The sequence below is a fragment of the Alosa alosa genome, chromosome 13, assembly GCF_017589495.1.
Source record: "Alosa alosa isolate M-15738 ecotype Scorff River chromosome 13, AALO_Geno_1.1, whole genome shotgun sequence".
Taxonomy (NCBI): domain Eukaryota; kingdom Metazoa; phylum Chordata; class Actinopteri; order Clupeiformes; family Clupeidae; genus Alosa; species Alosa alosa.
Window position 1 is genome coordinate 23,063,276 of NC_063201.1, and position 26,730 is coordinate 23,090,005.

Sequence of the window (26,730 nt, forward strand, 5' to 3'; positions counted from 1 at the left end):
GGGATTGCCTATGCGCATAGTTTCTCTGATTAATTTAAATTACAATTAAGGGTTTGGTTCCATTATTAACTTCATGATTAAGTTGTACGCGTTCACTGCCGCCCAAAACACAGCTAGCTGGCCTACACAAAACATTCTCTAGCCTCAACATTGTTCGTCAACTGACTGACAGGCAGGCTATCCAATCACGCTTTGGCAAATTCATACGGCCCAAATGTGAGGCGGGGCTGCTTGCCCAGAACGGAGGCAACGTCTCGGCAAACCATGCATTTCTGGTCACCGACGGTGCCTACATCGCTAAATAATTTCTGATAAAAGTGTTTTCTTCTTAAACAATGATGGGACTGTTTTTTAGAGAATATCTGGACGCTCAGGATATTTCCGCGGAACCCCTATGACGGTTGCACGAGGGCTTGCCTAACAACAGTCGATGAGAGGTAAGATTCGGAAACGGGAAGGAAAGAGGAGGCCTCGCTTGGCCACGATAGACTTCGGAGAAAAGTGGACAGCGCCGCCTGACGACCGTCGCGTTTCGGGGTGGCTCCAGCAGGAGACCGCGGTGTCGTCGACAAGGTTGTGGGGAAATGAGAGAGCGCCGCCAACAGCTCGCCCGCCACACAGGCAGTAAGCGTAACACTTAGAAAATCCCCCCTCAAATAGGAGGCTACCTGATAATGATTATAGCGCACCATGCTAAATTGCAGTCTGCTGTGCCGATGCCACATAGTCATAATAACGTATGAGATTTAAACGATTTAGGAGTCTCTGAGACCTTCCGAGCATTGCTAAACCCCCATATGATGTGCATTCTCGACAGTGAAACATGTCTTATATTCAATTAAGACAAGTTGGAGTAGTTCTGGGGTCAGAGTGCAAGGCCTAATATTGGCATGTATAATCTTTGATCTGCAAAGCAGCCTCCAGTCGACTTGTAGCAGTTTGATATGTTGCACAGTCATAATGCAACAGTCACCTGTTAGTTTCTCGGGTTGGGAATCAAGCTACTGCAGTGCTTCATTTTCACCAAGTTTCAGGTGTGCAATTAGATACCTTCAATACCTTTTGGATGTTATGAAGGGCCACGCATTTCTCACAAACCTTACATTTTGTCCAATCCACACCAAAATAGACACAGATGACCCTCAGCTGTCTGTTTGGCTTATTGACTTTTGAAGGCTTTCACAATCAAATGAAATTGCCAAAGGTGATGTGAGGTCAAATCTTTTACTGTCTATGGGTCAAATCGACAAAATTGGTATGTGGACTCAGGACCCCATTTTGAGGAATCACACAAAAATCTGTCAATTGACCACAAGGGGCGCTGCAATGCACAACATGCGTTTTTGGTCATAACTTGACTTATAAGTATATGTATAAGTTTTTATACTCTTTTGATCCCATAAGGGAAATTTGGTCTCTGTATTTCTCCCAATCCGTGAATTAGTGAAACACACAGTGAACACAGTAAGGTGAAGCACACACTAATCCCGGCGCAGTGAGCTGCCTGCAACAACAACTGCGCTCGGGGAGCAGTGAGGGGTTAGGGCTCAAGGGCACTTCAGCCGTGCCTACTGGTCGGGGTTCGAACCGGCAACCCTCCGGTTACAAGTCCAAAGCGCTAACCAGTAGGCCACAGCTGCCCCATAAAACAAGTGACTTGTGTGTTTTTAAATAATTGTAATGTTTGGAAATAACTATCTCAAGGCCAAGATTGATGCAGTCGCTAAATTGTGTTTTAGCTAAAAAAAAAAAAAAAAAAAAAAAAGAAAGCTTTTAAAAAGTTTTAACAGGCTGCAATTCTTTCCAATTTTAAATTTGCAGCAGATGATCTTCACATGTTGATGGACAATCAATATTCAGTAGCAGCTGTCACAAAGCTGACAAACAGGAGGTGAGATCATCATAAGCAGTTATTAAACATGATGTATCGCCTTCCTGAAACTGTAAAATATTTATGGAATTTGACAAATCTGGGCTAATATTTGGTCACAAAAAAAACAAAAACTATGCCCCGCTCAGCCCCCTAATCACTGCGTGTGGCGGAATCTTTGTAGTGCGGCCCTCACAGGTGTGGTGTTCTCAGGTAGTGCGGCCCTCACAGGTGTGGTGTTCTCTCAGGTGTGATGTTCTCTCAGGTAGTGCGGCCCTCACAGGTATGGTGTTCTCACAGGTGGTGCGGCCCTCACAGGTGTGGTGTTCTCTCAGGTGTGATGTTCTCTCAGGTAGTGCGGCCCTCACAAATGTGGTGTTCTCTCAGGTAGTGCGGCCCTCACAGGTGTGGTGTTCTCACAGGTAGTGTGGCCCTCACAGGTGTGGTGTTCTCTCAGGTGGGATGTTCTCTCGGGTAGTGCGGCCCTCGTTCTCTCAGGTGTGATGTTCTCTCGGGTAGTGCGGCCCTCACAGGTGTGGTGTTCTCTCAGGTGTGATGTTCTCTCAGGTAGTGCGGCCCTCACAGGTGTGGTGTTCTCTCAGGTGTGATGTTCTCTTGGGCAGTGCGGCCCTCACAGGTGTGGTGTTCTCTCAGGTGTGATGTTCTCTCAGGTAGTGCGGCCCTCACAGGTGTGGTGTTTCCTCAGACAGGTGTGGTATTCCCCATTTGTTTACAGTGGTAGCATGCTACTGGCGTTTGTTTGTTCACAATGGTAGTGGCGTTTGCTTACAGTCATAGCATTTGTTTACAACAGTGGTAGTTTACAGCTGGTAGTGGTGCTTGTTTACAGTGGCAGTGTTTATTTACAGCGGCAGCATTTGTTTACAGTGGTAGTGTTTGTTTATATTGGTAGCATTTGTTTACAGTGCAGTGTTTCCCACATAATTGAATTCTATTTGTGGTGGTTGGTTTGCAGAATTAACCTGAATGCAACGGTTTTTAACAAATTAGGGCAGTGTGGTTATGATTCTAACCAGATTTAAGCACAATTTAGTACAACCAGGAAAATCATTGTGTAGTGGTCAATGTTGATATTGTGGTGGGCCACCACAAATAAGTCAATGTATGGGAAACACTGCAGTGGTTGTGTATCTTTACTGTGGTAGTGGGAAGAGTGCATCGGACTGCATAGGGCTGGTGGTGTGTTTTATGTGCGTGTCTGTGTGTGGTGTGTGTTTTATGTGTGTGTGTATGGTGTGTGTTTTATGTGTGACACGTGTTGTGTTTGATTTGTTCCCAGAATTCCAAGCGAGGTGGTCCTCTCAGCCCAGACTTCATAGCAGGGTCTCCGTGACGACCCAGACCCTGCGCTGAACCTGGCCGAAGTGGCTCTCTGGCCTTTACACACATACACACACACAAACTCATTCACAGAACAACACACACACGTACACATAGTGCAACAGTCTAAGGCAAGACGGTGCAGGCTGCAGTGGCAATGAGTGACCAGCAGGAGGAGCCGGAGGAGGTGTATGTGGAGCACCAGTACATGTGCAGCGAATGCCATCAGCTGTTCAACACGCTGGAGGAGGTGCTGCTGCACCAGCAGAGCCACACAGGCCCTGAGGAGGCTGAGGGAGGGGGTCCCGAGGATGGGGACACCAGCTACCAGTGCCTGGAGTGTGGCGCCCTCCTCAGGAACCCAGAGGAACTGCTGCTGCACCAGGAGATGCACATGTCGGCAGGACTGGAGGCCGAGCACGGTGAGATGGGGGGGGCAGACAGGGGAAGGGCGGCCATGTGTGGGGCAGGAGGGAGGTGTGTGTGTGTGTGCTAGGTTTCATTAACTAGTCAAGTATTGGACTATGGTGAAAGGCGAAAGAGGCGAGAAGCTCACTGACGTGTAAATTCTGTACAGATTTACTAAAGTAAGAACTCAGATAACCATCTGAAGATGAGACACCCGCTGCCAGCAGCTAGCAGTAGCAGTAATGTTAGCATTACCGCTACATAACGGCTACTATTATGAAAAACATGTAAACAAAGAAAAAAAAAATGTTGTGAAACCCCTATTAGACACACACTCACACACATGAGCTATAAGAACTTTCTAGTAGAAATCAGTAGTCGTGTGTGTGTGTGTGTGTGTGTGTGTGTGTGTGTGTGTGTGAGAGAAACCTGAAATCTGAAATCCGGTGGATAGACTATCATACATACCAGACTGATATCATGAACTGGGTATGTATGATACACCAATGGCCACTAGCGTGTTGTCTAACGCATAATAGCATTTTGGCGTGTTTATTAATGCCCTAACCCTAGAGGGCGCCATATACTTGGCGTTGACACACACGGAAGTGAGATGATAAGTGGCGTGTATGTTTACGCGGCGTTAACATACAGTACACGCAGATAGCTCAAAATGCGTGCAGTTGGCCATTTTTGAAGTGCCGTGTATATTTACGCAAAACCATGATACCATGCACACACACACACACCCTAAGGCTGTCTCCTTACTGCTGTGCTACTTCTGCATATGACTGATTCTTCTTTAAGATTGAGTATAGAGGAAACAGTTAGAGATTACAGGGGATTCACATATGTAGAGTGAATCTGTGTGTGTGTGTGTGTGTGTGTGTGTGTGTGTGTGTGTGTGTGTGTGTGTGTGTGATGATGATGATGACCCGTGTGTCCTCTCTGACCCCTGCAGAGGTGTGTGAGGTTCTGGAAGCGGGTGAGGGGGGTTCTGACCCGGATGGGCCCATCCAGTACCAGTGTCTGGAGTGCCTGCAGCTGTTCAACACTCCGGAGCTGTGGCTGCAGCACACACACACACACCAGAGCAACACACACAGCGCTCACTCCAACACGGTGAGAACACACGAACACACACACACACACACACACACACACACAGCGCTCACTTCAACACGGTGAGAACACACACACACACACACACACACTCACTCTTGTTTCCCCTCTCCAGGAGTATGTTGTGCAGGCTGATGGTTCCGTTGCTCCGCTGGTCAATGTGCAGAACCTGGTTCTTGACGAGCAACGAGCAGGAGAGATCCTGGCCCAGGTACGGAATCACACGGAACAAATCAGACTCTCTCTCTCTCACTCACACACACCCTAACAGATAAATGTGTTCACTAGTGGTTTAAAGGTACACATATTCGAACCGAACCGTTTAGGTACAGGACATAAGGTTCAACACAGATGCGTACAGTAATCAACAGTTGGCTTTTTTTGCTTGCAGACCAAGTTTCAAATTCATGTTCCCAGACAAACATATTAAGTAGTGGATCATGTCAGTTTAGTCAAATAACGTCAAAAACTATTCCCATTGCGCATCAAAAGTATTGTCAGTGAATTTTAGGTTAGCAGTACCTACAGAAAATTAAGCAAGCCGGGACTTTGAAACGGAGGTACTGTACACACCGAGCCGTGACTTTGAAACTGATGTACACACCGAACCGCGTTTTGTGTACCGTTACACCCCTAGTGTTCACTCTAAAGTTCTGCTCTACGAGGGGCACAAGTCAGTAGCCTAGGCCAGGCGGACCCATGATGTGATATCAGCTGCTTTCAGACCTAGGTGTAAGTGTTTGTGTGTGTGTCTGTAGCTGCTTTCAGACCGAGATGTAAGTGTGTGTGTGTGTGTCTGTAGCTGCTACTAGACCTAGGTGTAAGTCTGCATGTTCTACGGATGTCAAGTGGTTGGGCCGTATATCTGAACAACATAACCGGCTATTTAGAATTCTGAATTTAGTCGGCTGTTACACTACTCCCCTCCTAGTTTTTCAGACGGACATTATGTAAATGAGCTCGTGTCTGAACGAAGTGAAGAACATGCAGAGATTCTGTGCGTGTTCAACCTGTTCAACCACACAGATTCTGTCCATGTGCGTCGGTGTCGTTCACACATAATGTCCGCATGTTAGCATCATATCTGAATCACCCGCAGGACGGTCAGGGCCTCTGTTTGACAAAGATCTGCATATAGTGCGGAGTCTGAAAGCAGCTTTACACACATACCCAGACAAACCATCTAACAGCGTGTGTGTGTGTCTGTGTATGTGTGTGTGTTTGAGCATGTTTGCATGCGTGCATGTGTGTGTGTGTGTGTGTGCGTGTGTGTGTGCGTGTCTATGTGTGTTTGTGTGTAGGTCCTGGCCCAGCAGCAGCAGCAGACTGGTACCTCGTCTCGTGCCCTCCTGCCCCCAGTTGCCCCGTTGCCCGGTTCTGCCACTCTGCGGCTCCAGATCTGCAGTGCCCAGGCACTTGCAGACGCACACACACACACTCAGGTGTTGGCTGATGGCTCCACCCCTCTGCGTCGTGCCCGCCTGCTGCCTCCCCTTCTCACACCAACGGCCACGCCAACACTCACAGACACACACACACACACGGCCACACCCACGCCCTACGAGTGCTCTGAGTGTGCGCTGGAGTTCGCTACCCCTGAGGACTTCCTGGCACACCAGGGTGAGCACTTCCTGTGTCAGGAGAAGGAGAGTGGGGATGGTGTGGTTGTCATGGACACACCGGACATGGAGCGGACACCAGTCAATCAGGTGCGGGGACCGGTGGCGCCGGCACGGCAGCCAGTCACTGGCCGCTCTGCCCCAGAGGGGGGCGTGGCCCTGCAGTGTGCAGAGTGTCAGCGCACGTTCACCTCGGCCAATCGCCTGGCGGCGCATGGGCGTGTGCATCAGCAGGGGACGCACCAATGCCCCGAATGTGACAAGGTGTTCAAGAAAGCTGGCTCTCTGCACACACACCTGCGCACACACTCCGGGGAGGCGCGCTACCTTTGTGTCGACTGTGGACACGGCTTCACTACCGAGATGACCCTCATTATACACAGGTACACACACACACACTCACACACACACACAGTGTACTGTGTTACTATAACCTGGCATATCAGGAGCAGGTAGTGTAGTCCAGAGTTCTTCAATGCATCTCTCTCTCTCGCTCTCCATCCCTCACACACATACACACACACAAACATAGACATACACACACACACACAGTACTGTGCAGGTCTACAGGGTCACCCTCTTCACAAGATGAAAGCTCAAGCGAACAGGAGAATATTATTGTGCACAATTGTGCTAAATCTCATCTGTGAATTAGCCATCTTGTCTCGGCCCAAGCACAATGGGCTCTGCACTTATGGCTCGCTTGTTTCTGGTGGAGCCAGGTGTGTTTGAACCTGCCGCTACTATTAATGTTATTAGTGTCTACACGGACCCGGTGTTGCACCTAGTGAATCAGCGCGTTACGATAAAGGATTTATGCAAGGTTAAAATGATTATTATTATTGGGCAAACAAGATATTCAGTGTCGGAGTGAAGATGTTAGGAGCAGAATATAACAAGATGCCGTTACAACACAGTTAACAAAACGGCTGCATTGAGAGCCTTTCGTGTAAAGAGCCCATTGAAGTTCAACTTCAGATCTCAAAATACCGTTTTTTCTTCTCATTCTATTCTTATCTTGCTCCTAAGGGGGGTGTAGAAGAAACAGGTCAGATCTCATTTTGCATGTGGTTTCCTCTTGGTTAGGCAATTTGTTCTTCTTTAGGAAAAAGTTTGAAATCTCTCTCCCCACATGCTTTTAATTGTTTTTCAGTTACTTTATACCGTCCTGTGCGAAAAAATAAGACCGTTGAGTCACATCTAGCATGGCCCATAATGCAGATCCTCATCTAGATTAGTCTACAAATCTTTTTTTGAACTCAAGTAGGGAAATCCAGCTCACTCCAGCTCATAGCTAATTTACTAAACTAGTGCAGTGCCAGTTCAAAATGGCCATTCCTGTAGAAAACCCGTAGCCCAATTACATGCCCGCAGGTAGGCCTGCTTTAAACATAGGATGATAGGGGAAAACATCATTTCAGCTAAACATTCAATAACGAATATTGAATATTATATTATAATATATTAGCCTATAATTAATGTGCAGTAAGCAGAATTTAGGCATGGCTGCATGTGACATTTTTACAAATCAAAATGACATAAGCCTAACAGCTGTTTTGCGTTAAGGCTATAGTTTATTGTTAAGCTTTTTGAACTTCCTGATAGAGAAGACGAACCATTTTGCGGAATGATGCACGATTGTATGAAATTTGCAACGATGTGACTCAACAATCTCTAGCCTATAAGTGACCTCACACTCTGTCTGCCACTTGTTGTCTGTAACTGATCAAAATGACATGAGCCTACAGCTTTGATGTAAGGCTATATGTTTAGCCTATTGATTAACTCAATGATATACAAGATCATCATATGAGATTTGCAACGATGTGACTCAAAAACAGTCTTTGGTAGTATAAGTGACATGTCACTTATACTACCAAACATGTCACTGTCTGCCACTCGTCTAGCTGTGTGGCATTCTGAAATGTCGTTAAATTCGGGACCATTAGCCTATCGCTCGTTTCAGTGTGTGATCTTGCAGTCGGAATTGTCGTTTGTTTATGCAAAGTCTCAAGTCCAAAGTAGCCTGGGCTAGTGCCAGTTTATTGCACATCATTTTTACGTCATTTTGAATAGCCACTGCATACCCGTGTTTGTTGGCGTGTTAGGCATTTTAGGCATTTTAGGCAAGCAAACTGCATACAGAGAGTCTTTATTGTTGACGTCAGACATGATAATCATCCAAACATCTTGCATCTTGACCCGCCCTGATTCAGTGCTGCCAAAACTCCGCTTACCCTCTCTGTCTCTGGTCCTGCGCTGTGCGAGACGGGGAGTGGCTAGTGGCAGTAGAGCGGAGAAAGTCAACGTGTGCTTCTTTTACCGATATATTTAACAATATCTTTTACATTACTAATCTAAACAACGTCAAACTTGGCACTGCACTTACTCGTGCCCGTAACAAAACACCTGCCAAGTTTGAAATCAATTGATTTGAGAGATATGCAAATAACGGACGGCCGTTCCTGTAATTTATAGATAGATAGCTAAATAAACTTGCTGAATGCTGGTTGTTACGCTATTTAACCTGATGCTAAGTGGGCCACTGTGTCTGGCGCCCTGATGTGGCCGCTCCGTTCTCTTATCTGATTTACATAGTAAAATAAATAGCCAAATTTATAGTGACTCTTTAGGAGCCCACCTTAAAACTTCAGAATGATTTTTCCCCCGGAGGTCTATTCCAGTCACCTGAGATGGTGAAATGGTCCCTCTTTCTTGTTCTCGATTTCAACACGCTTCTTTCAGGAAGCTGTACAATGAGATGTCAATCATCAGTACACTGCCAGAGATAGCGAATGAGATTTGGGGTGGTACCTGGGCTGCACCAGGGCCAGATGCCACATCTGGCTCCGAGCTTGATGGTGTCCATGGGAACGTGATGATGATGCTGATGTTATTTTGGTGTTCATGGTAACGTGATGATGATAATGTTATTTTGATGATGCTGTGCTCCTGCAGAAAGTCCCACACGGCAGAACCTCTGCATCGGTGTGAGTTTTGCTCCAAAACCTTCACCAACATGACCAAGTTCCTCTACCACCGACGGACACACACTGCAAGAACCCCACTCACACCTGTCAGCACTGTAAGGACACAGACACTCAGACACAGACACACACACACACACACAGTTCCTGTAGGGATCCTACTCACTCCTGTGTTTTTTCCAGCAGGTGTGTGTTCCCTCCCGAAGATTAGGCCCCGCCCCCAGCCTGCGGGAGCGACTACTAGAGCGTCAGGGGGCGGGCCTTACACGGGTGGGCCAATCAGAACGGCAGGTGACAGGCCTAACACAGGCGAGCCAATCACAGTGTCAGGGGGCAGGCCTTACACAGGCGAGCCAATCGCAGTGTCAGGGGGCGGGGCGACCACAGGTAGGCGGGTCGGAGGTGGGTCTGATCGCTCCTTTGTCAGAAGCAGAGTTAGAGGCGGAGTCTTGTCGAGAAGCCGACGCCCCTGTTGATGATCGGCATGGAGATGTAACCAAAGAGAACGGCGTGGGTTCTGCAGCGCCCCCAACGGGTCAGAATCAGGAGAGTGTTCTGGCGGCGCCGGCGGCAGAGTTGTCGTTCCCCTGCCCAACGTGCGGGAAGGCCTTCAGCACAGCGCTGCGTCTGGTGCGCCATCGCCGGACAGTGCACGTGTCAGAGCGGCTCTTCCGCTGCGGCGTCTGCGCCAAGCCCTTCAAGAAGCAGATCCACGTGCGGAACCACCTGCGCACGCACACCGGCGAGAGGCCTTTCCAGTGCAGCGACTGCGGCAAGACCTTCTCGTCGCTGGCCAACTTGTCTCGACACACCCTCACACACACGGGTGAACGGCCGTACCGCTGCCCCGTATGTCCGCGCGCGTTCAGTCAGTCGTCCAACCTGCGGCAGCACCAGTTGCTCCACGCCGATGCGCCGCCCTGCCGCTGCCCCGACTGCCCCGCCACCTTCCGCCGGCCAGCCAAACTGACCGCACACCGATACACGCGGCACCAGGGCCCTGCCCCCTACCCCTGCCCACACTGCCCCCAGGGCTTCCTACGCAAGCGGCTGCGAGACCTGCACTGCCACAGCCAACACCCCACACTCACACACACGCCACAGCACAGCGCACTGATTGGCCCAGCTGTCGTTCCTAAAGAGGGGGAGGAGCCAGAGGCTCAGCAGGTCGACACCCACACAGAACCAGGCTCCGCCCCTAGATCAGATCAGGCCCGCCTCTCCCTGGAGGACAGCGTGCTGATTGGTTCAGACTCCCGCCCCTCCTTGGAGGGCAGCGTGCTGATTGGTTCAGACTCCCGCCCCTCCCTGGACTGCAACATTTGCGGGAAGCGTTTAAACTCCGCCTCCAACCTGCGGCTGCACGTGCTCAGTCACACAGGGATGGGGCCTGGGCGTGGTCACGTGTGCGGCGTGTGCGGTAAGTCATTTGCGTCGGCGTCTGGCTTGACGCTCCACCGGCGCGTGCACACAGGCGAGCGGCCGTTTCCATGCGGTGTGTGTGCCAAGCGCTTCCGTCAGAACACACACCTGCGTGAGCACCTGCGCACGCACTCGGGTGAGCGTCCGTTCCGCTGTGACACCTGCGGCAAGGGCTTCGTGCAGAGCATGCACCTGGCAGAACACCGGCGCACGCACACAGGTGAGCGACCCCACGCCTGCCAGTGCGGAAAAGCTTTCAAGACCGTCTCCAACCTGCGCAACCACCAGAAGATCCACACGAGGGCGCTGCAGCAGCAGGAGCGGCGGGCGGAGGAGGATGGGCACGGGGACTCTGGGGAGGCAGGCGCCGCAGTGGCCGTGCTGGACGGCTCGGTGGAGCTGACCGCTGCAGTGCCAGCGCTCTGCCAGCAAGGGGCTCTGGGACAGCCTCAGCTCATTCAGATCCAGACTGCTGACCTCGCACAGGTACACACGCTCACTCACACACACACACACACACACACGCAGAGAAGTCAGGATGTGTTTTGCCATGTAGCCATTGAGATTGATGACACGCCCAAACATCAACAAACAATATCTCAATCCCCCCTCTCTCTCCTCCCTCCCTCAGGGGACTCCCACCATCATGTGTAATGAGTTTGGCGAGGCCATCGCCATCATCGAGACGAGTGAAGGAGCGGTGCTGCCTCTGGCCGAGGCTCTGGAGATCTACCAGACGGCTCTGGAGTCCAGCCTCGGAGTGGATGCCATCACCGTGGACAGCCTACAGCTGCTCTAACACACACACACATGCTCTGGAGTCCAGCCTCGGAGTGGACGCCATCACCGTGGACAGCCTACAGCTGCTCTAACACACACACACACATGCTCTGGAGTCCAGCCTCGGAGTGGACAGCCTACAGCTGCTCTAACACACACAGGGCCAGTTTATGTTTGGGCCCCTGAATGACTGATGTTAGGCACTGGTGTCTGGTGTGTGTTTAAGATGAATTTGTATGTGTAACATTTTTACTCTTCAGAGTGCGGGATTGGGTATGACCTTATTGTGTTGTCTTGTTTGTTTGTTTTTTTTGTTAATAAAGACGGCCTCTGCAGTTTGGTAATGTCTGTGTCTCCAGTGTTTACCTGGTGTGTGTGTGTGATAACTAAAAGAAAAGGCAGTCACCCTTTAAACATACTCACTCACAGACTGCGCACACACACTGCAGTTCAGCTCTGAATTACTCAGTTTGTTGTTTGTTGAGCACGTACCCAACCACCAACAGAGCATCTTATTACGAGTCACCATGGAAACCAAAGAGTGGTGTACATATACAGTACACATGTAAATACACACACACACACACACACACACACACACAAGGACTCACACCCATAGAAAATGTAGACCAGCAATCTATATGCCCAGAGCTGTTGACAATATTAACATTGTTGAAAACATATTACACTATTGGGCACATGCCATTATAAAGCAGTCAGTGCTTTCAATGGAAGCCCTTTCCACAGTATGTTTCCAGTGAAAACATCATCTGATGACTGGTTCACAAATATAAAACAATTTATTGTAACTACAAATGTAATTCCAATGCATACTCTACAATCTGTATGGCTAGACATTGCTTGCAAAAGAAAAAAATCCCGAGCAGCTTTCAGCCATTACTTTGAGAACTTTTCTTGATGCAGCACCCTGCACTGGTAGACAAGTAAGAAAACATTTCGCCCTACACACATTTTTCTCATTGTTTGAATGTTAGCAAGAAACAACATGCTAATATAGCCTATAAAACATGCAGCCAATCCTACCCTACTCTGCTTTTGATTGGCTAAACACGTTTGTTAGTTTGAAAGCGAGAGCTGTCATTGGTAGGTGAAAATGATGACCCTCGTCTATATGATGATCCTGAACTTTTCTTCCGAGGGAATTTTCCTCACAGCCACGACACACTGGAGATCTGGTACGGTGCCGGAATACTTTAAGCCCCACAAATACACACGCAGAGACAGAGCCACACACACACGTAGAGACAGCCACAGACACACATAGAGACAGAGCCACACACACTCACACACATACATACAGACACAGAGCCACAGAGACAGAGCCACAGACACACACACACATAGAGACAGCCAGACACACACACACACATACAGAGACAGAGCCACACACACAAAGACTGAGCCACAGACAAACACACATACAGACACAGAGGCTAAGGTTAGCAGGTCAGGTAGAGAAAGGAACAGACCACTGAAGTCATTGACTGGAACGTCTAATTTATTTGTATACTGAAAGTTACAGATACAAATGTAGCAGTTACTGATAGAAATGTCTGTCTTGCATACTTTACTGGTAAAACAAGGAGTAACACAAAGAGTTAATATTCATTTATATTTATTTATTAATATTCATATTTATTTATGAATATTCATATTTATTTATTACTTAAACCTCCAGTTTACAGCTGCACGGCCGCCAATGGTCACTTTAATATTCAACAAAGCGTTTGTTTGTCCCCTCAACACAAGAGTCTCCGGGCTCTACAGTAAGTATGTACAACAGAACCACCATGTCTCCCATGACGACACGACCGGACACTACGGCCCAGGGGAATAGAGAACCACTGGATGGAGAGGAGGAGAGAGAGGAGAGGAGAGGAGAAGAGCAAGCAAGGAGGAGAGGAGGTGGAGGTGAACAGAGGAGAGTGAGGGGGAGGAGTCATATAGGGGGTAGGAGAGGGGGAGGAGTCATAGAGGGGCTATATCTTGCTGCGGTCACTCTCTGGTCCTTTGAAGGGGGGGGGTGGGAGTTGAATGGACCTCAAATTGGACAGAAACAAAAATAGATGAAAAAAAAATGAAGGCAGGTAGGTGGGGTCAGGACCATGACAGCACAGATGGGGAGGAGTCAGAGAGAGCAGTTATCCTACAGACACAAGGGTCATACAGAACGGCGTTTCAAATCAACCGCTTTAAAAACACAACGACGGACTTCTTCGGCTTAAAATCAAATAAAAAAAGGTACAGATGCCTGGCGGCTTATAAAAACATAATCATACAAATCTGTCCAATCAGAAGACAGGCGTGGCCTTGCTCCGCCCTCTCTCCGCCCCCTTCCTTCATGGATGGAGTTTCAGCCAATCACGGAAGGGGACCGCTCTGGCTGTAGGTTCCATGGCAACAACACTGGAATGGACATGTTGATTTGGAGTTGCCATGGTGAAGGCAGAACACTCCAGCGCTTCAGTGCACACATCTCGTCTCCATGACAACAGAGAGTGAGAAGAAAACAACAAACAGAAGAACAACAAGGTAAACCTTCCAAACGCTCAGCCAATGGGGGCCCAGCCCCTCACGGTCCGGCAGAGCCAATCAGCCAATCCCGTCACCAGCATTAGCCAAAGCTCCTCCTCCCCAGCCAACATTGGACCAATTACAAAATGTCTTTGATTGTTTAAAGCAGCAGAATTGGTTGGCTTCTTAAATAAATGCAGAAGCCAATCCACGATGACCTAGCGGCCACAGGGGGAGGGCTCTGTCCGTATGGCAGATTCTTACTGGTCAGTCCCACTGTCCGCCGTCCACTGGCAATTATGGAAGCTTCATGTAAAGTAAAAGTAACAGTGTACTAGTTCAATTCAAGTGTGAGTATTTAAGACTGCCTACACCAACCATACACAGGTATAGACAACTGGTGTGTGTGTGTGTGTGTATGTAGGTGTGTGTGTATGTATGTAGGTGTGTGTATATATGTGTATAGGTGTGTGTATAAATGTGTACTGTGTGTGTGTAGGTATGTGTACAGGAGGTGTGTGTGTGTGTATATATTTGTACTGTGTGTGTGTGTGTAGGTATGTGTACAGGGAGGGGTGTGTGTGTGTGTGTGTCATACATGTGCATGTGACAGGTGGGACACTCCGGTTGGTCCAGCGAGGAGCCCTGGACACATCGGCCCCGCCCCTCTCACAGACTGAATAAAGAGAGGCTGCTGACTGGATGAGCAGTGTGTCCATCAAACTCATCTGGTAGCGTCCTGCGCGTCGGCCGCAGCCCTGGACTCCTCCGAGCTGTTCTGCTCCACTTCCTGTTCCTGCTCCGACAGGAGCTCCCCCCCTGCTGTGCCCTCATTGGCCTGCATGCCAGAGGGGCCGGGCTGGGACGCGGGATCAGAGGAGAGCTGGCCAATCGTCTCAGAGGGGGTGGCGGTCTGCATGATCTTCTGCCGCACCTCCCGTATCTTCAGCTGCAGACACACCTTAGTGGGGAAGATGTCCGAGTAGCGGCCCTGGAATGCCGCAGTGGCCTGGGCTGTACGTACACACACACACACACACACACACACACACACACAGAAATAGAAAAAGAGTGAGCATTACTTCACACTGTAATAGACAAAAGGGCAAGAGGTCTTATTAAAGTAGATTAAAGGTGAAAGGTGAGAGGTTAGTAGGTTAAAGGTAAAAAGACAGTAGTTTAAAGGTAGTGCTGCCGCGATTAGTCGACGTAATCGACCATGAAAATTAGTCGACGGCAATTTTTTTAGTCAACGTGTCGTTTTACTATTGACCGCCTATTTATTTTTGGTCTCCCATCTCAAACGGCTCACTGTAATTCACCTCCAGAGCATTCACAGCTAGTCTGTACTGTTTATTAACTCTTGAGAAGTACAATGACTGTCTTTAGATGTTAAACAGGCTACTTAGACTTTGGCAGTAATGTTTTAAACCCCGCCATGCATGCAAGTGTAAACGCAAGCAACATAGCTGCGTGCATGCCTGCTTTCAGCGCAATTCATTATTAGGCAGAGCTAAGCTAAGCATAGTAGGCTAGTCCAGACTCTGACTAATATGGTATACTACTGTATAGCCTAATGGAAATGCAGATACTTATGCTTAGATTGTTAATACATAATGTTTTTGAACAGTTTACTTAATGAGCTTCTAGCAAAAGTAGGCTGATATTGATGTGAAGATTAAGGTGAAAGCCCTTTTAAGTTATTTATATTGTTTACATTTGTAATTGTTTATTTTGTTTATGGCACATGGTGATATTTTATGTTTTAACACAAACATGTTAAAGGACAAGTTCGGTATTTTACACTTAAAGCCCTGTTTTCAGATAGTTTATGATTAAATAGAACGTTTAAGATTGAAATTTGGACACATGCTGCTGTCCTGAGAATTTTCGGTTTCTGTGGTAGCGCCCCCCCTCCTCCACAACGCTGCATAGGTGCACTGGAACAATCCTTCCTAAAACACATTAAACTTTCGTTTACAAAGACGTGAAACTCACCAAGTGGTCAGGGGTGTTCACTGATATGCTCACACAAAAATTGCTGCAAAAGATTCTTTCCAACAGGTTTTATCGTAGTTTTTGTCCAACTCCATTGACTTGTATTGGATGTGCTGTGAGGTACGGTATTACTCCGCTGCCGGAAACGGATATGGGGTTGTTTGTATTCTTTCTGTAGTCTTATGCAGTCGCGGTATCGTAGGCTACTACGCTATCCAAATGATTGTCACGTCCAACCATGGCTAATGCTAAAATGCCTTGGAACTTGCACGAAGTGAATGATAGCCTACATGAATCATTACGTTTTCATCATGAAAGTTTCACAGCCAAACAAATAGTAAACGTACAAAATCATGTAGCCAAATTATTCATGTAGGCTAGGTTTAGGCTTATGATGTGAACATGACAGGTTATGGACATAACAAATAAGTTCATTTTCCGCCTGTTACAAACGTTACGTTACAAAATGTCAACCTTACCCCAAGTTCTTCCAACTCTGTCGTCCCAGGAGGTAATTTGGGAACCGCTGTATTTCTCAGGCGAAAGAGCTTTTTGGGCGATTTCTTTCGACCTCCAGCGAAGTTCAGTAAAATGCAGACCGCAGACACACAGTGATCAGTTTTCTGCAGATTCTCAACAGGTGTGCTCACATCCAACCCCAGAAATTCCAGCCACAACTTTAGCCTTTCTGGATCGTTGAAAGGAAGTCTGTGATAACTTTTTTTGCTATGAATTTTCCGCAATTCGGAACTGCACAAAATCGCCTCATTTTTAGCTGTCTGTTGCAAAATACTTCAAGACAGCGATCTTCTGCTTCTTCTGTGTATTCAATGAAATGCCAGTGGTTTGCTTGTAATTTGCAAGACGGTGTATGGTGCATTATCGCCACCAACTGGTCTGGAGTGTCTATTATTCAAGCTCTCAACAGAAGAATGTACGGGTGTGAGGCGTTTGGAAAAATAGCTCCACAGTTTTACAACGCATGGTAAAACACCTGTTGGAAAGCATCTTTTGCAGCGATTTTTGTGTGAGCATATTAGCGAACACCCCTGACCACTCGGTGAGTTTCACGTCTTTCTAAACGAAAGTTTAATGCGTTTTAGGAAGGATTGTTCCAGTGCACCTATGCAGCGTTATGGAGGAGGAGGGGGCACTACCACAGAAACCGAAAATTCTCAGGACAGCAGCATGTGTCCAAATTTCAATCTTAAACGTTCTATTTAATCATAAACTATCTGAAAACAGGGCTTTAAGTGTAAAATACCAAACTTGTCCTTTAAATGTGTTTGGACACAACAAAATAACTTGATTATTTTTTTTAATTAGTCGTTTAGATTTAGCGACTAATCGAAAAATTTGTCGAAAGATTAGTCGTAAGTGAGAGGTCAGTAGGTTAAAGGTGAAAGGCGAGAGGTCAGTAGGTTAAAGGTGAGAGGTTACCGGAGGGGAAGAATCCATGCTCCTGAAAGAGCTGCATGACCAGGGCCCGGCGCTGGTCCAGCGTCCGCCGCAGAGAGGAGTACGGCACCTTCTCAAACTCCAGCTCCGCCAGGAGGTCTTCGCCTTCCGCACCTACACACACACACACACACACACAGCAGAAGGGGGTAGAGAAGGAGAGGAGAAAGAGAGGAGAGGACAACAGGAAAGGAGAGAGGAGAGGAGAAGATAAGAGAAGAGAGAAGGGGAGAGTTTTCATTTCCTTGCAGCAATACTGTAATGTTTACGGCCATGCCAATAAATCTCATATTGTTGCAGCAATACTGTAATGTTTACGGCCATGCCAATAAATCTCATATTGTTGCAGCATGCCAATAAAAGTTGGCAGGAACACCTACCTGGCCCTCCCTGGCCCTACCTGGCCTCTGGAAGGTGAAGAGGACTCGCTCACACCTACCTGGCCTCTCGAAGGTGAAGATGTCTCCTTCACATTTGGCGGCGCTCTTAGGCGTGTTGGGTTCAGAGCTGCAGCTGGAACGCCGGCGACTCTTCCGCTTTGGAGAAACCGGATCCTCCGTGGATGAATCCAGATCTACACGCACACACACACACACAATGGCGTAAATACAAAGAGAAACCAGGTCAGATTAATCTAGATCCGCCCCATACACACAGGACACTTTCACACCATTCCACAGTCTTAATTCACAGTCAATCCAGTTCACTCTCATAATCCAGGTTCACAGCCAGTCTAGTTCATCTAGGTCCAATAGCAAATCCATCTCATTGACGCCCAACATAGGTCACCAATACTATTGGTAACTCATCCTTGTCCACAGATTGCTTTCTTACTATTATTATGTATCTATTAATATCCACCAGGTTACCTATTTACTACATTCATTATAATTAATGTACTAAAGCCCATCACGCTACTTTCCTACACTTGTGGGGTGGCTATTAATTCTGTACATCGGGACACCTATGACATAATTCTGGTAAAAAAAATTAATCACCGTTCCATATCAATGGTTGTTAGTCGCTTTAGTTAAAAATACGTCAGCCAAATGTAATGTAATCAATGCTCTTTTGATGGTAACTATAACAACCATAGTACACACATATGAACTATAAAGCAGGCTTTGCAACAATGAACTCAACGGTAAAGAAGCTACCCACCCACCGTCTGTCAGAACCAAGGAAAGTTGTACAACAAACTGAACTAGTTGGCTTCTTTTTAAACTGAACATGATTATTGCCTATACATAGTGGCAACTGGGGGATAAGTGGGACAATGGCCTTCGACTTGGCGGAGGAATCTCCACGCATATTATGGAGTAGGGCTGTTGAATGAATTTCTAAAGTCGAATATAAATCGAATATTTAAAAAAATCAATACTCGAATGTGGTGTTTTGGGGAGTTTTTTTATGTGTTGGCTAACTTTAGCGAATATGTGAAAACAAAATACTTTTATACCCACGGAGATCACCACCCCTGACCATTTCAGAGATGTGTCAAACGTTTTTGGATTTCCATCAGAAAACGGAAAAATAACAATTAGCCTAACAATGTCGTAATCTGCTGAATATGTAGCAGCGAGCAGCCTGAGTGCACATCTGATAACGCTACACCCTGACAAGCTAGGTAGGTAAACAGTCCGAGGACGAGGAACTGCGCAGCTAAAGCAGGCAAGAATTAGGTTTTCGCCTCCCTCCTCTAGGCTATGTCCGGTTTTGTCAGGTTATGTATGTTTTGTCACTTCTCTGATAGGCATAATGGTTCATGGAATCGTGGGCTGATAGAAAAAAAGAAAGCAAACTTTTCCCCAATCCTTTATCATCAAATATAAAGGCATTCAATAAAGTGGTAGTGGTATGGGCGTTGATTCAGTGTGCGTGCGCGCCTGCCAAAAAGAAATTGAAACCACTCAAGTTGCACAGATATCGTTGGTAGACTGAGCTTTTGTTTAATATAACAAGTCAACCATGCGTTTATAGTGGCATTGGCAATGCATAAGCCCGTTTGTATAGAGATGCATCGTAAATCTTCAACCTTTTTCAGCCCAAGGATCCCTTGGCTGAGAGAGACACTGAGCATGGACACCCCCCCCAAAAAAAACATTAGGCCTGATATTTGGAACTAAGTGTCAGACACACACACACACACCTCTACACATGTTAACATGTACATTATCAGTAACATGGGTAATTTATAGAACTTGTTTCAATTTATTCTGTTTATTATTGACATTTTTTCTACCTTAAGGTGATTAATCATGGGACAACAATATGGGCTGTTGCTGAGCGACACTCCCATTGAGATTGGGCAACATAATTTCTATCTGAATGATTTGGATACTTATGGCCAACGAGACCATCCAATCAGAGTGCTAGCAATGAATCACATGACCAACCATCTGTGAGCTTCTGAAATGTTCAATAAAGACCAGGGTCACGATAGTAAAGCGAGGGGAAAAGAGAAGCTTCGTATATCTTTTTACTCTGCTAAGTGTTTATGTTGAAACCCAAAATGGATATTTTACTTTATCAAATGCTTAAAACACCAACTAATATCTATTTTTACTTGCTAAAGTTGTTAAGAAGACATCATTTTTTCTAGTAAACTGTTAGCTGCCATTACTCCATTGAGATTGAATGGGATTTAGCTAAACAGCGGTGGTTTCTAGTTGTCTGCTGCCATTAGTTGCACTGTGTCAAAAGTTGCCCGGTGTATTATCAGCTATAACAATCACAGCTTGAGCATGGATGTAATATCAAAGTCCTTTTAGGCAAGTCCCTCCACTTGGCGGCAATATTGCAACACTTTTTGGGCACTCATCGGGCACCCAATTCGGCAGAAATGCGCATGCGCAAGGCTTCACGACACCACCTTGCTCCAGCGGCGAGTTCACAACACATGATTGGCACGATGTCTTCACAACACACCATAATTGGCTCAATGTATTCACATCATACCACATGATTGGCTCAATGTATTCACATGTCGACGTTTTGCAGAGGAAGGGGTGGGATATGTGTAGACAACGACCATATTGGCGTTACAAACTAACCCCATGCATTTCTATGGAGGATTTGTTGAGTGCTGTGTCTCCTCATTAGAAAGTCTCTGGTAATATCACATAGACCTAGTGAGAGGTCGTCTGACACTGGAGAGTGGCACAGATTCTGGGGGCAGATGGACGTCACTTCTTTTGGTTTTGATGCTAACTAAATGGTGCATGTTCCCACATGATTGCATATAGACTCATATGTAGCCTGTATGATATTTTATAAACGAATACAAATAATCTTTTCTACATTCTGTTTATGTTTATGTAGCCTATAGGATGTTTTTAATTCTTCTGGAGGAACAAAAATGCTTCAGATGAAATAATTTGGCGGACCCCCTGCAGTACCTCCGCGGACCCCCGGTTGAATTTCACTGTCGTAAATATTAATAATAGGCAAAATTTGAGCATTAAATCTTCAAATATAATTTGATTATTAAATATAATAATGAATGAAATTGGAATTGGGTTATGGAAGAAGATTGACAGCACTATTATGGATTATGAGCCCTGACTCATCCATTAAGTCTGTATATCAGGAAACCTTGAAGACCATTAATCCCTTACTTATCATTACTGATTCATTATTGATGCCCATCACAAGTCATGTTATAACTAGTTGTTATTATTGATATGGTAATTATCATTACTGATTAGAATACATTGTGACTAGTTGTTATATTATTGATATGGTAATTATCATTACTGATTAGATTACATTGTGACTAGTTGTTATATTATTGATATGGTAATTATCATTACTGATTAGATTACATTGTGACTAGTTGTTATTATTTACAGTCATTTTCATTACTGATTTCTTATTGGCCATCATAGGTCAGGGTATGACGTCACTGGCCCCTCACCGGTGGAGTTCTTGCGCTTGCGGCGGTAGCTGCCCAGGATGGCACGGGGGGAGGTGGCCAGGCTCTGCAGAGTCGGCGAAGGTAGAACCTCGTCTGGACGGAACTCCGGCAGCTCAGCAAATCGCTCCTCAAAGTACACCTCCGACAGAACCCTGCAGTGACCAATCACAGCTCAGCAACTAACAAACAATTCCACAATCTCTGTGTCTGAGCACCTGTTTGTGCGCCTCTGCATAACGTGTGTGTGTATCTATGTGAGCCTCACTTGTCGACAGAGTCAAAGGTGCGCTTGAGGGGTGGGGGTCGTGCTTTGACCTTCTTGGCTGGGAGGGCATCTTTCTCCCCCTGAGCGGGGGGTGGCAAAGGAGACAAGGGGTGTGAGTCTTTCCACTCAGCCTGCAGGACACACACACGCATAAAGAGAGTGTGTAAGTCAGTGTGTGTGAATGTCTGTAATAGCTCTAATTCTACTCAAATCCAGACATTGTACATTTATTCATTTAGCAAACTTCCATTTGTCAAACACATTACAAGGGCCACACACACACACACACACACTACAATACTACTTTTTTCTGGCTGCTACATGCTAGCCCAGCTGCTTAACCACTACACTACCACCGCCCTACACACACACACACACACAGCCAGACACACACAAACACACACAGACAGACACATACTCTCTCAGTATCCTTACCTCTTTGGTGGAGGCCTCTTTGCGGCCTGAGGTGTCCGGGGCGTCGCCTGCGCTGTGTGCCTGTGAGGACCCCTCCTCCACTGGTCTGGTCGGAGAGCTGCCCAACTCAGCAGGGTGGTCCATCTCGAATGAGAACCGGGACGCGCTCTCTCGCTCCCTCTCCTCTCTCTCCTTCTCTCTCTCCCTCTCCTTTTCCTTCTCCCTCTCTCTCTCCTTCTCCCTCTCCTTCTCTCTCTCCTTCCCCCGGCTGCCAGCCTCATAACTTCCCACCGGGATGGACGCCACTGTGGCCTTCACCTTCTGAGGGGTCCTCACAGGGTGAGACACCAGCTTCGGGGTGCCCGATGCACTGCCTGAGAGAAACAAACAGCACAATGATCACACACACATTCCCTCACTCACACAGTCACACACAGGAAACAGGAAATAGTCATACAAACACACTTCCTCACTCACTCACACACACACTCCCAAGTGGTGCTACCCACACTCTCTCTCACACACAGAGAACACCTACATAAACACACCCACTCTCTCTCACACACACAGGCTGTCAGTCAATCTAGTGTCAGTCAATCACACTCCAATGTGGTGCTACCCACACACTCTCTCTCACACACACACACGCACACACGCACGCACACACGCACACATACGCACACCTCAGCGCTCCTCTCACCTGTGTGTGGGGGTGCTGGGGGACTGGGGGGCCGCTGTGGCGCTACAGAGTGGGGCGCCTGCGAGCTGGCTGGAGCCTTACTGGAGGCCAAGGGCTGGGGGAGGGAGGACCTGTCGGCCTTGGGGGGGCAGGAGTCGGCCTGCCTGTCGGCCTGCTGGGGGTGGGACTCTGACGCTCTGTCCAGGCTGAGCTGTGCGTGTCGCTCAGTCTGTGGCAGCGTATGTGTGTGTGTGTGAGTGTGTGTGAGGGAGGGGGGTGGTGTGTGTTTGGGCAGGATGTGGGGGGACATGCTGGAGGGACCGGACACTGTGTACACCACGCTAGGGGGGGCCACCGTGGCCACGGAAACCACCCCCGTTGCTAGGGTGACGCTGGTGGGAGGGTAGATGGCGGTGACAATCTGCCCCCCAGCTCCCGAGGGAGGGCCATGAACAGAGGGGCAATTGGAGGACGGGGCAGGAGCCAGCAAAGAAGGCTGACCTGGAGAGAGGGATGGAGGGAAGGATAGAAGAGAGAGAGGGTTAGAGGGAAGAAGGGATAGAGATAGAGAGGGGGTGGAGAGGGGGAGCACAGGTATGCTGTTAGAGCCTATGAATTACCTCCACAGATTACACACAACTGAACAGCTTTAAACAATAAAGGATAATTCCGGTATTTAGCACTTTGAGTCCCTTTTCTGGTTTGTTTTGGATGAACTAGAGCGGTGGACACCGAAATTTTGACGATGGGTCCTGTCTCAACTTTCTGACTCATTTTGAATCGCCTTTGACTGTTTCAGAGTGGCTGGCTATGGGCATGCATAAACATGTCCTTAAAACAACCCTTAACGTTTGTTTTCAAAACTGTGCAACTCACCAAAAAGAATTGATAGCTGCAGCCCTACATTAGAGGTGCCATATGAGATTACAGAGGCTACACAGGCTAGGCCATACAAGATTACAGAGGCTACACAGGCTAGGTCTGCAACAGCAGCAAATAGGGACTAAATCAATGAATACCGCAGTCTACAGAAAACTACAAATGATGGTCTCCCCAATGCGTACGTGTGTGACCAGAGATTGTTGTCTGGTGTGTGTGCGCATGTGGGACAGACCTGGGACAAATGACTGGTGTCTGGTGTGTGTGATTGGTTTCTGGTGTGTGTGTGTGACAGACCTGGTGTTTGACCAGGTGGGCCGATAGCAGTGAAGCCCAGCGTTGCCAGGGGCGATGTCACATATGCAGATCCAGAAGGGGGTGGGGTTGACTGGGTGGAGCCCGTTGTCGTGGATACCAGAGGCAAAGGAGACGGGATGCCTGGTGTGGACTGAACATAAGGAAAATCCAGAAAAAGAAGAGAAAGAGAGGGGGGAGAGAGCAAAAGGGAGAAAGCAAGAGGGGGAAAAAGAGAGAGGGAGAGGAAAGGGAGAGAAGAGGGGGGAGAGAGAGAGAGAGAGAGAGAGAGAGAGAGAGAGAGAGAGAGAGAGAGAGAGAGAGAGAGAGGAAAGGGGGGTGTATACGAGGCACTGGAATCAATAGACTGTAAGTCCTGAGTAAACACACACATACACTATGGTTCATACACACACCTCTGTGTGTGTGTGTGTGTGTGTGTGCGTGCGTGTTTGTTACCTTGTTGGAGGGGGCGGCAGTAGCACTGCCTGAGAGGGGGTGGACCCTGGGGTGACCACTGCGGCAGTTGCCATGGAAATGGGGAACGGGCTCCCAGAATGCATTGCTCCTCCAGTGGAAAGCTGCGATTGGACGACAGGCATGGGAGCGATCTGGATGATCTAAAAACAGAGCAGAGCACCTAAGCCAACTTCAGACAGACACACACACAAACCGAAAGCTTTGCACCGAGAACTCCATCTACACATAAAAACTCATACCTGTAGTTCTGAGAGCTCTACCCACGCACACATACTCTCTCTCTCACACTCACTCACTCACTCACACACACACACACACACACACACACACACACACACACACACACACACACACGCACCCCTCTTGACTCATCTCCTAGTGGGGCTCGATGCTTACTTTTCTGTCAAGTAGCACTTACAGCAAGTAGCAACTACATTGAAAAACTAACTAACTAGCATGATTTTCCCCTTTGAGGACACAAACATTAACATTCAGAGACATGTCGTTCTGCCATAATGTATTGTTACCGAGAAACAAAAAAAAATGTTGGATTGAAATGGCAGCTGGAAATTAGCTTGTAGCTAAATCTGGTGCAGAGTCTTTTCCCACTATGTGACTAACATTTTGTACACGGTCCCTGAAGGAAGTAGGAAGGAAGTGGGCAGCATCCCTGCTAATCATGACATGGGGGGCATCCCTGCTAATAATGGGCAGCATCCCTGCTAATCATGACATGGGGGGCATCCCTGCTAATCATGACATGGGGGGCATCCCTGCTAGTCATGGGCAGCATCCCTGCTAATAATGGGCAGCATCCCTGCTAATCATGACATGGGGGGCATCCCTGCTAATCATGACATGGGGGGCGTCCCTGCTAATAATGGGCAGCATCCCTGCTAATCATGACATGGGGGGCATCCCTGCTAATCTTGACATGGGGAGCATCCCTGCTAATCTTGACATGGGGAACATCCCTGCTAATCATGGGGGGCATCCCTGCTAATCTTGATATGGGGAGCATCCCTGCTAATCTTGACATGGGGAGCATCCTTGCTAATCATGGGGGGCATCCCTGCTAATCTTGACATGGGGAGCATCCCTGCTAATCTTGATATGGGGAGCATCCCTGCTAATCTTGATATGGGGAGCATCCTCTTGCTCTCAGATCTCATCTCCACCCAGTATCCCTCAGCCAGCAGGGTTCAACTGCGTTTTCTTTAGGCTACTCATCACACTACCTGTTCTCTTCTTCTTTCAGCTCATTTTAATCTATCCATCATTTACTCATTTTAGCAGTTAGTGTACCACTGCCTTGAAAAGATTGGAAAATTTAAAATTTGGAAAATTAAACATTTCCTGCACGCGTCATGCATTTAACTCAACATTCAGCACTGAATTAGTGGAGGTGTTGTTTTCTTATTTTGTACAGGCACCAGTGGAGGTGTAGCTTTCTTATGTTGTACAGGCACCAGTGGAGGTGTAGCTTTCTTAGGCTGTATAGGCACCGGTGCTGTTCGATGCAGAAGATTATTTCATATGCTGTTAAAAGTTAGTCAAACCTGTGCAACTTGTTTCCCACAGACATTTTGACTTGCAAAATACAAGTAAAATTGTCACACTGTCAAGCCCTGTGGGCATGTCCTACTTACCTTACTTCCTGTTTGACCTCCGTTCTGGACAGGAAGAGGAGGAGCCACTACAGGAAATGAGGGTTGAGAAGAGGCCTGTGCTGTCCTCACTGTCGCCATGGGAACAATCATCTTGCCCTGCAAGACTTGTGATTGCGTTTGCACTGTGAACAGATAGAAATGCTCAGAAAATATGTGTCTGAATGTGTGTGCGTCTACATGCGTATGTCTGTCTGTATGAGTATGTGTGCCTATATGGGTATGTGTCTGTGTGTGTGTGTGTGTGTGTGTGTGTGAGTCTATATGTGTAAATGTACGTATGTGCAATGCCTACACTAAGTACTGTATATACTCCCTTGGATTTTTTCCCCTTTTATTGATTTTATAAATGGAATCAAAGCAATTTAATGTCAAAGTGAAAATCGATTTCTACAAAGTAACATTAATTAATTAAAATAGTCTGTTAGGCTTGCACATCTGGATATTACAAATTTACTCACATTTTCTTTGCTAAAGTTATGTCAGGTTACACAGGGATTGGGTGTGAACAACCTTTTTCAAGTCCAGCAACACATCTTCTACTGGAGTGAGGTCTTGGGCACAACACATTTCTACTGGAGTGGGGTCTTGGGCAC

At 47.3% G+C, this 26,730-nt stretch overlaps 2 protein-coding genes across 7 annotated transcripts in view; one reads left to right on the forward strand and one right to left on the reverse strand.

The window, feature by feature from the left end:
• Window positions 1–205: 205 nt before the first annotated feature.
• znf526 (zinc finger protein 526) lies at window positions 206–11,889 on the forward strand. 6 transcript variants are annotated; one of them, XM_048260787.1, is made up of 9 exons: window positions 206–624; window positions 1,822–1,891; window positions 3,171–3,633; window positions 4,581–4,741; window positions 4,857–4,952; window positions 6,043–6,743; window positions 9,319–9,445; window positions 9,531–11,255; window positions 11,401–11,889. In XM_048260787.1, the coding sequence occupies exons 3-9, from the start codon at window positions 3,369–3,371 to the stop codon at window positions 11,566–11,568; spliced, it is 3,243 nt and encodes a 1,080-aa protein (XP_048116744.1). In that variant the 5' UTR covers window positions 206–624; window positions 1,822–1,891; window positions 3,171–3,368; the 3' UTR covers window positions 11,569–11,889. The 6 variants fall into 6 exon arrangements, with proteins under 6 accessions (XP_048116744.1, XP_048116745.1, XP_048116746.1 ...); XM_048260788.1 differs by having other exon boundaries at window positions 206–437; XM_048260789.1 differs by lacking the exon at window positions 1,822–1,891 and having other exon boundaries at window positions 206–437; window positions 11,401–11,579; window positions 11,707–11,889.
• Window positions 11,890–13,050: 1,161 nt separating this feature from the next.
• The window catches only part of cicb (capicua transcriptional repressor b), an 81,411-nt gene continuing 67,731 nt past the window's right edge, over window positions 13,051–26,730 (reverse strand). The window contains exons 15-24 of the mRNA XM_048261922.1: window positions 26,117–26,259; window positions 24,446–24,607; window positions 23,991–24,156; window positions 22,836–23,315; window positions 22,157–22,509; window positions 21,722–21,852; window positions 21,457–21,608; window positions 17,980–18,114; window positions 17,523–17,654; window positions 13,051–15,098 (exon numbers count right to left, since the gene is read on the reverse strand). Of these exons, the coding sequence (XP_048117879.1) occupies window positions 14,809–15,098; window positions 17,523–17,654; window positions 17,980–18,114; window positions 21,457–21,608; window positions 21,722–21,852; window positions 22,157–22,509; window positions 22,836–23,315; window positions 23,991–24,156; window positions 24,446–24,607; window positions 26,117–26,259 (2,144 nt within the window). The 3' untranslated portion in view covers window positions 13,051–14,808. The remainder of the gene's footprint in view (window positions 15,099–17,522; window positions 17,655–17,979; window positions 18,115–21,456; window positions 21,609–21,721; window positions 21,853–22,156; window positions 22,510–22,835; window positions 23,316–23,990; window positions 24,157–24,445; window positions 24,608–26,116; window positions 26,260–26,730) is intronic.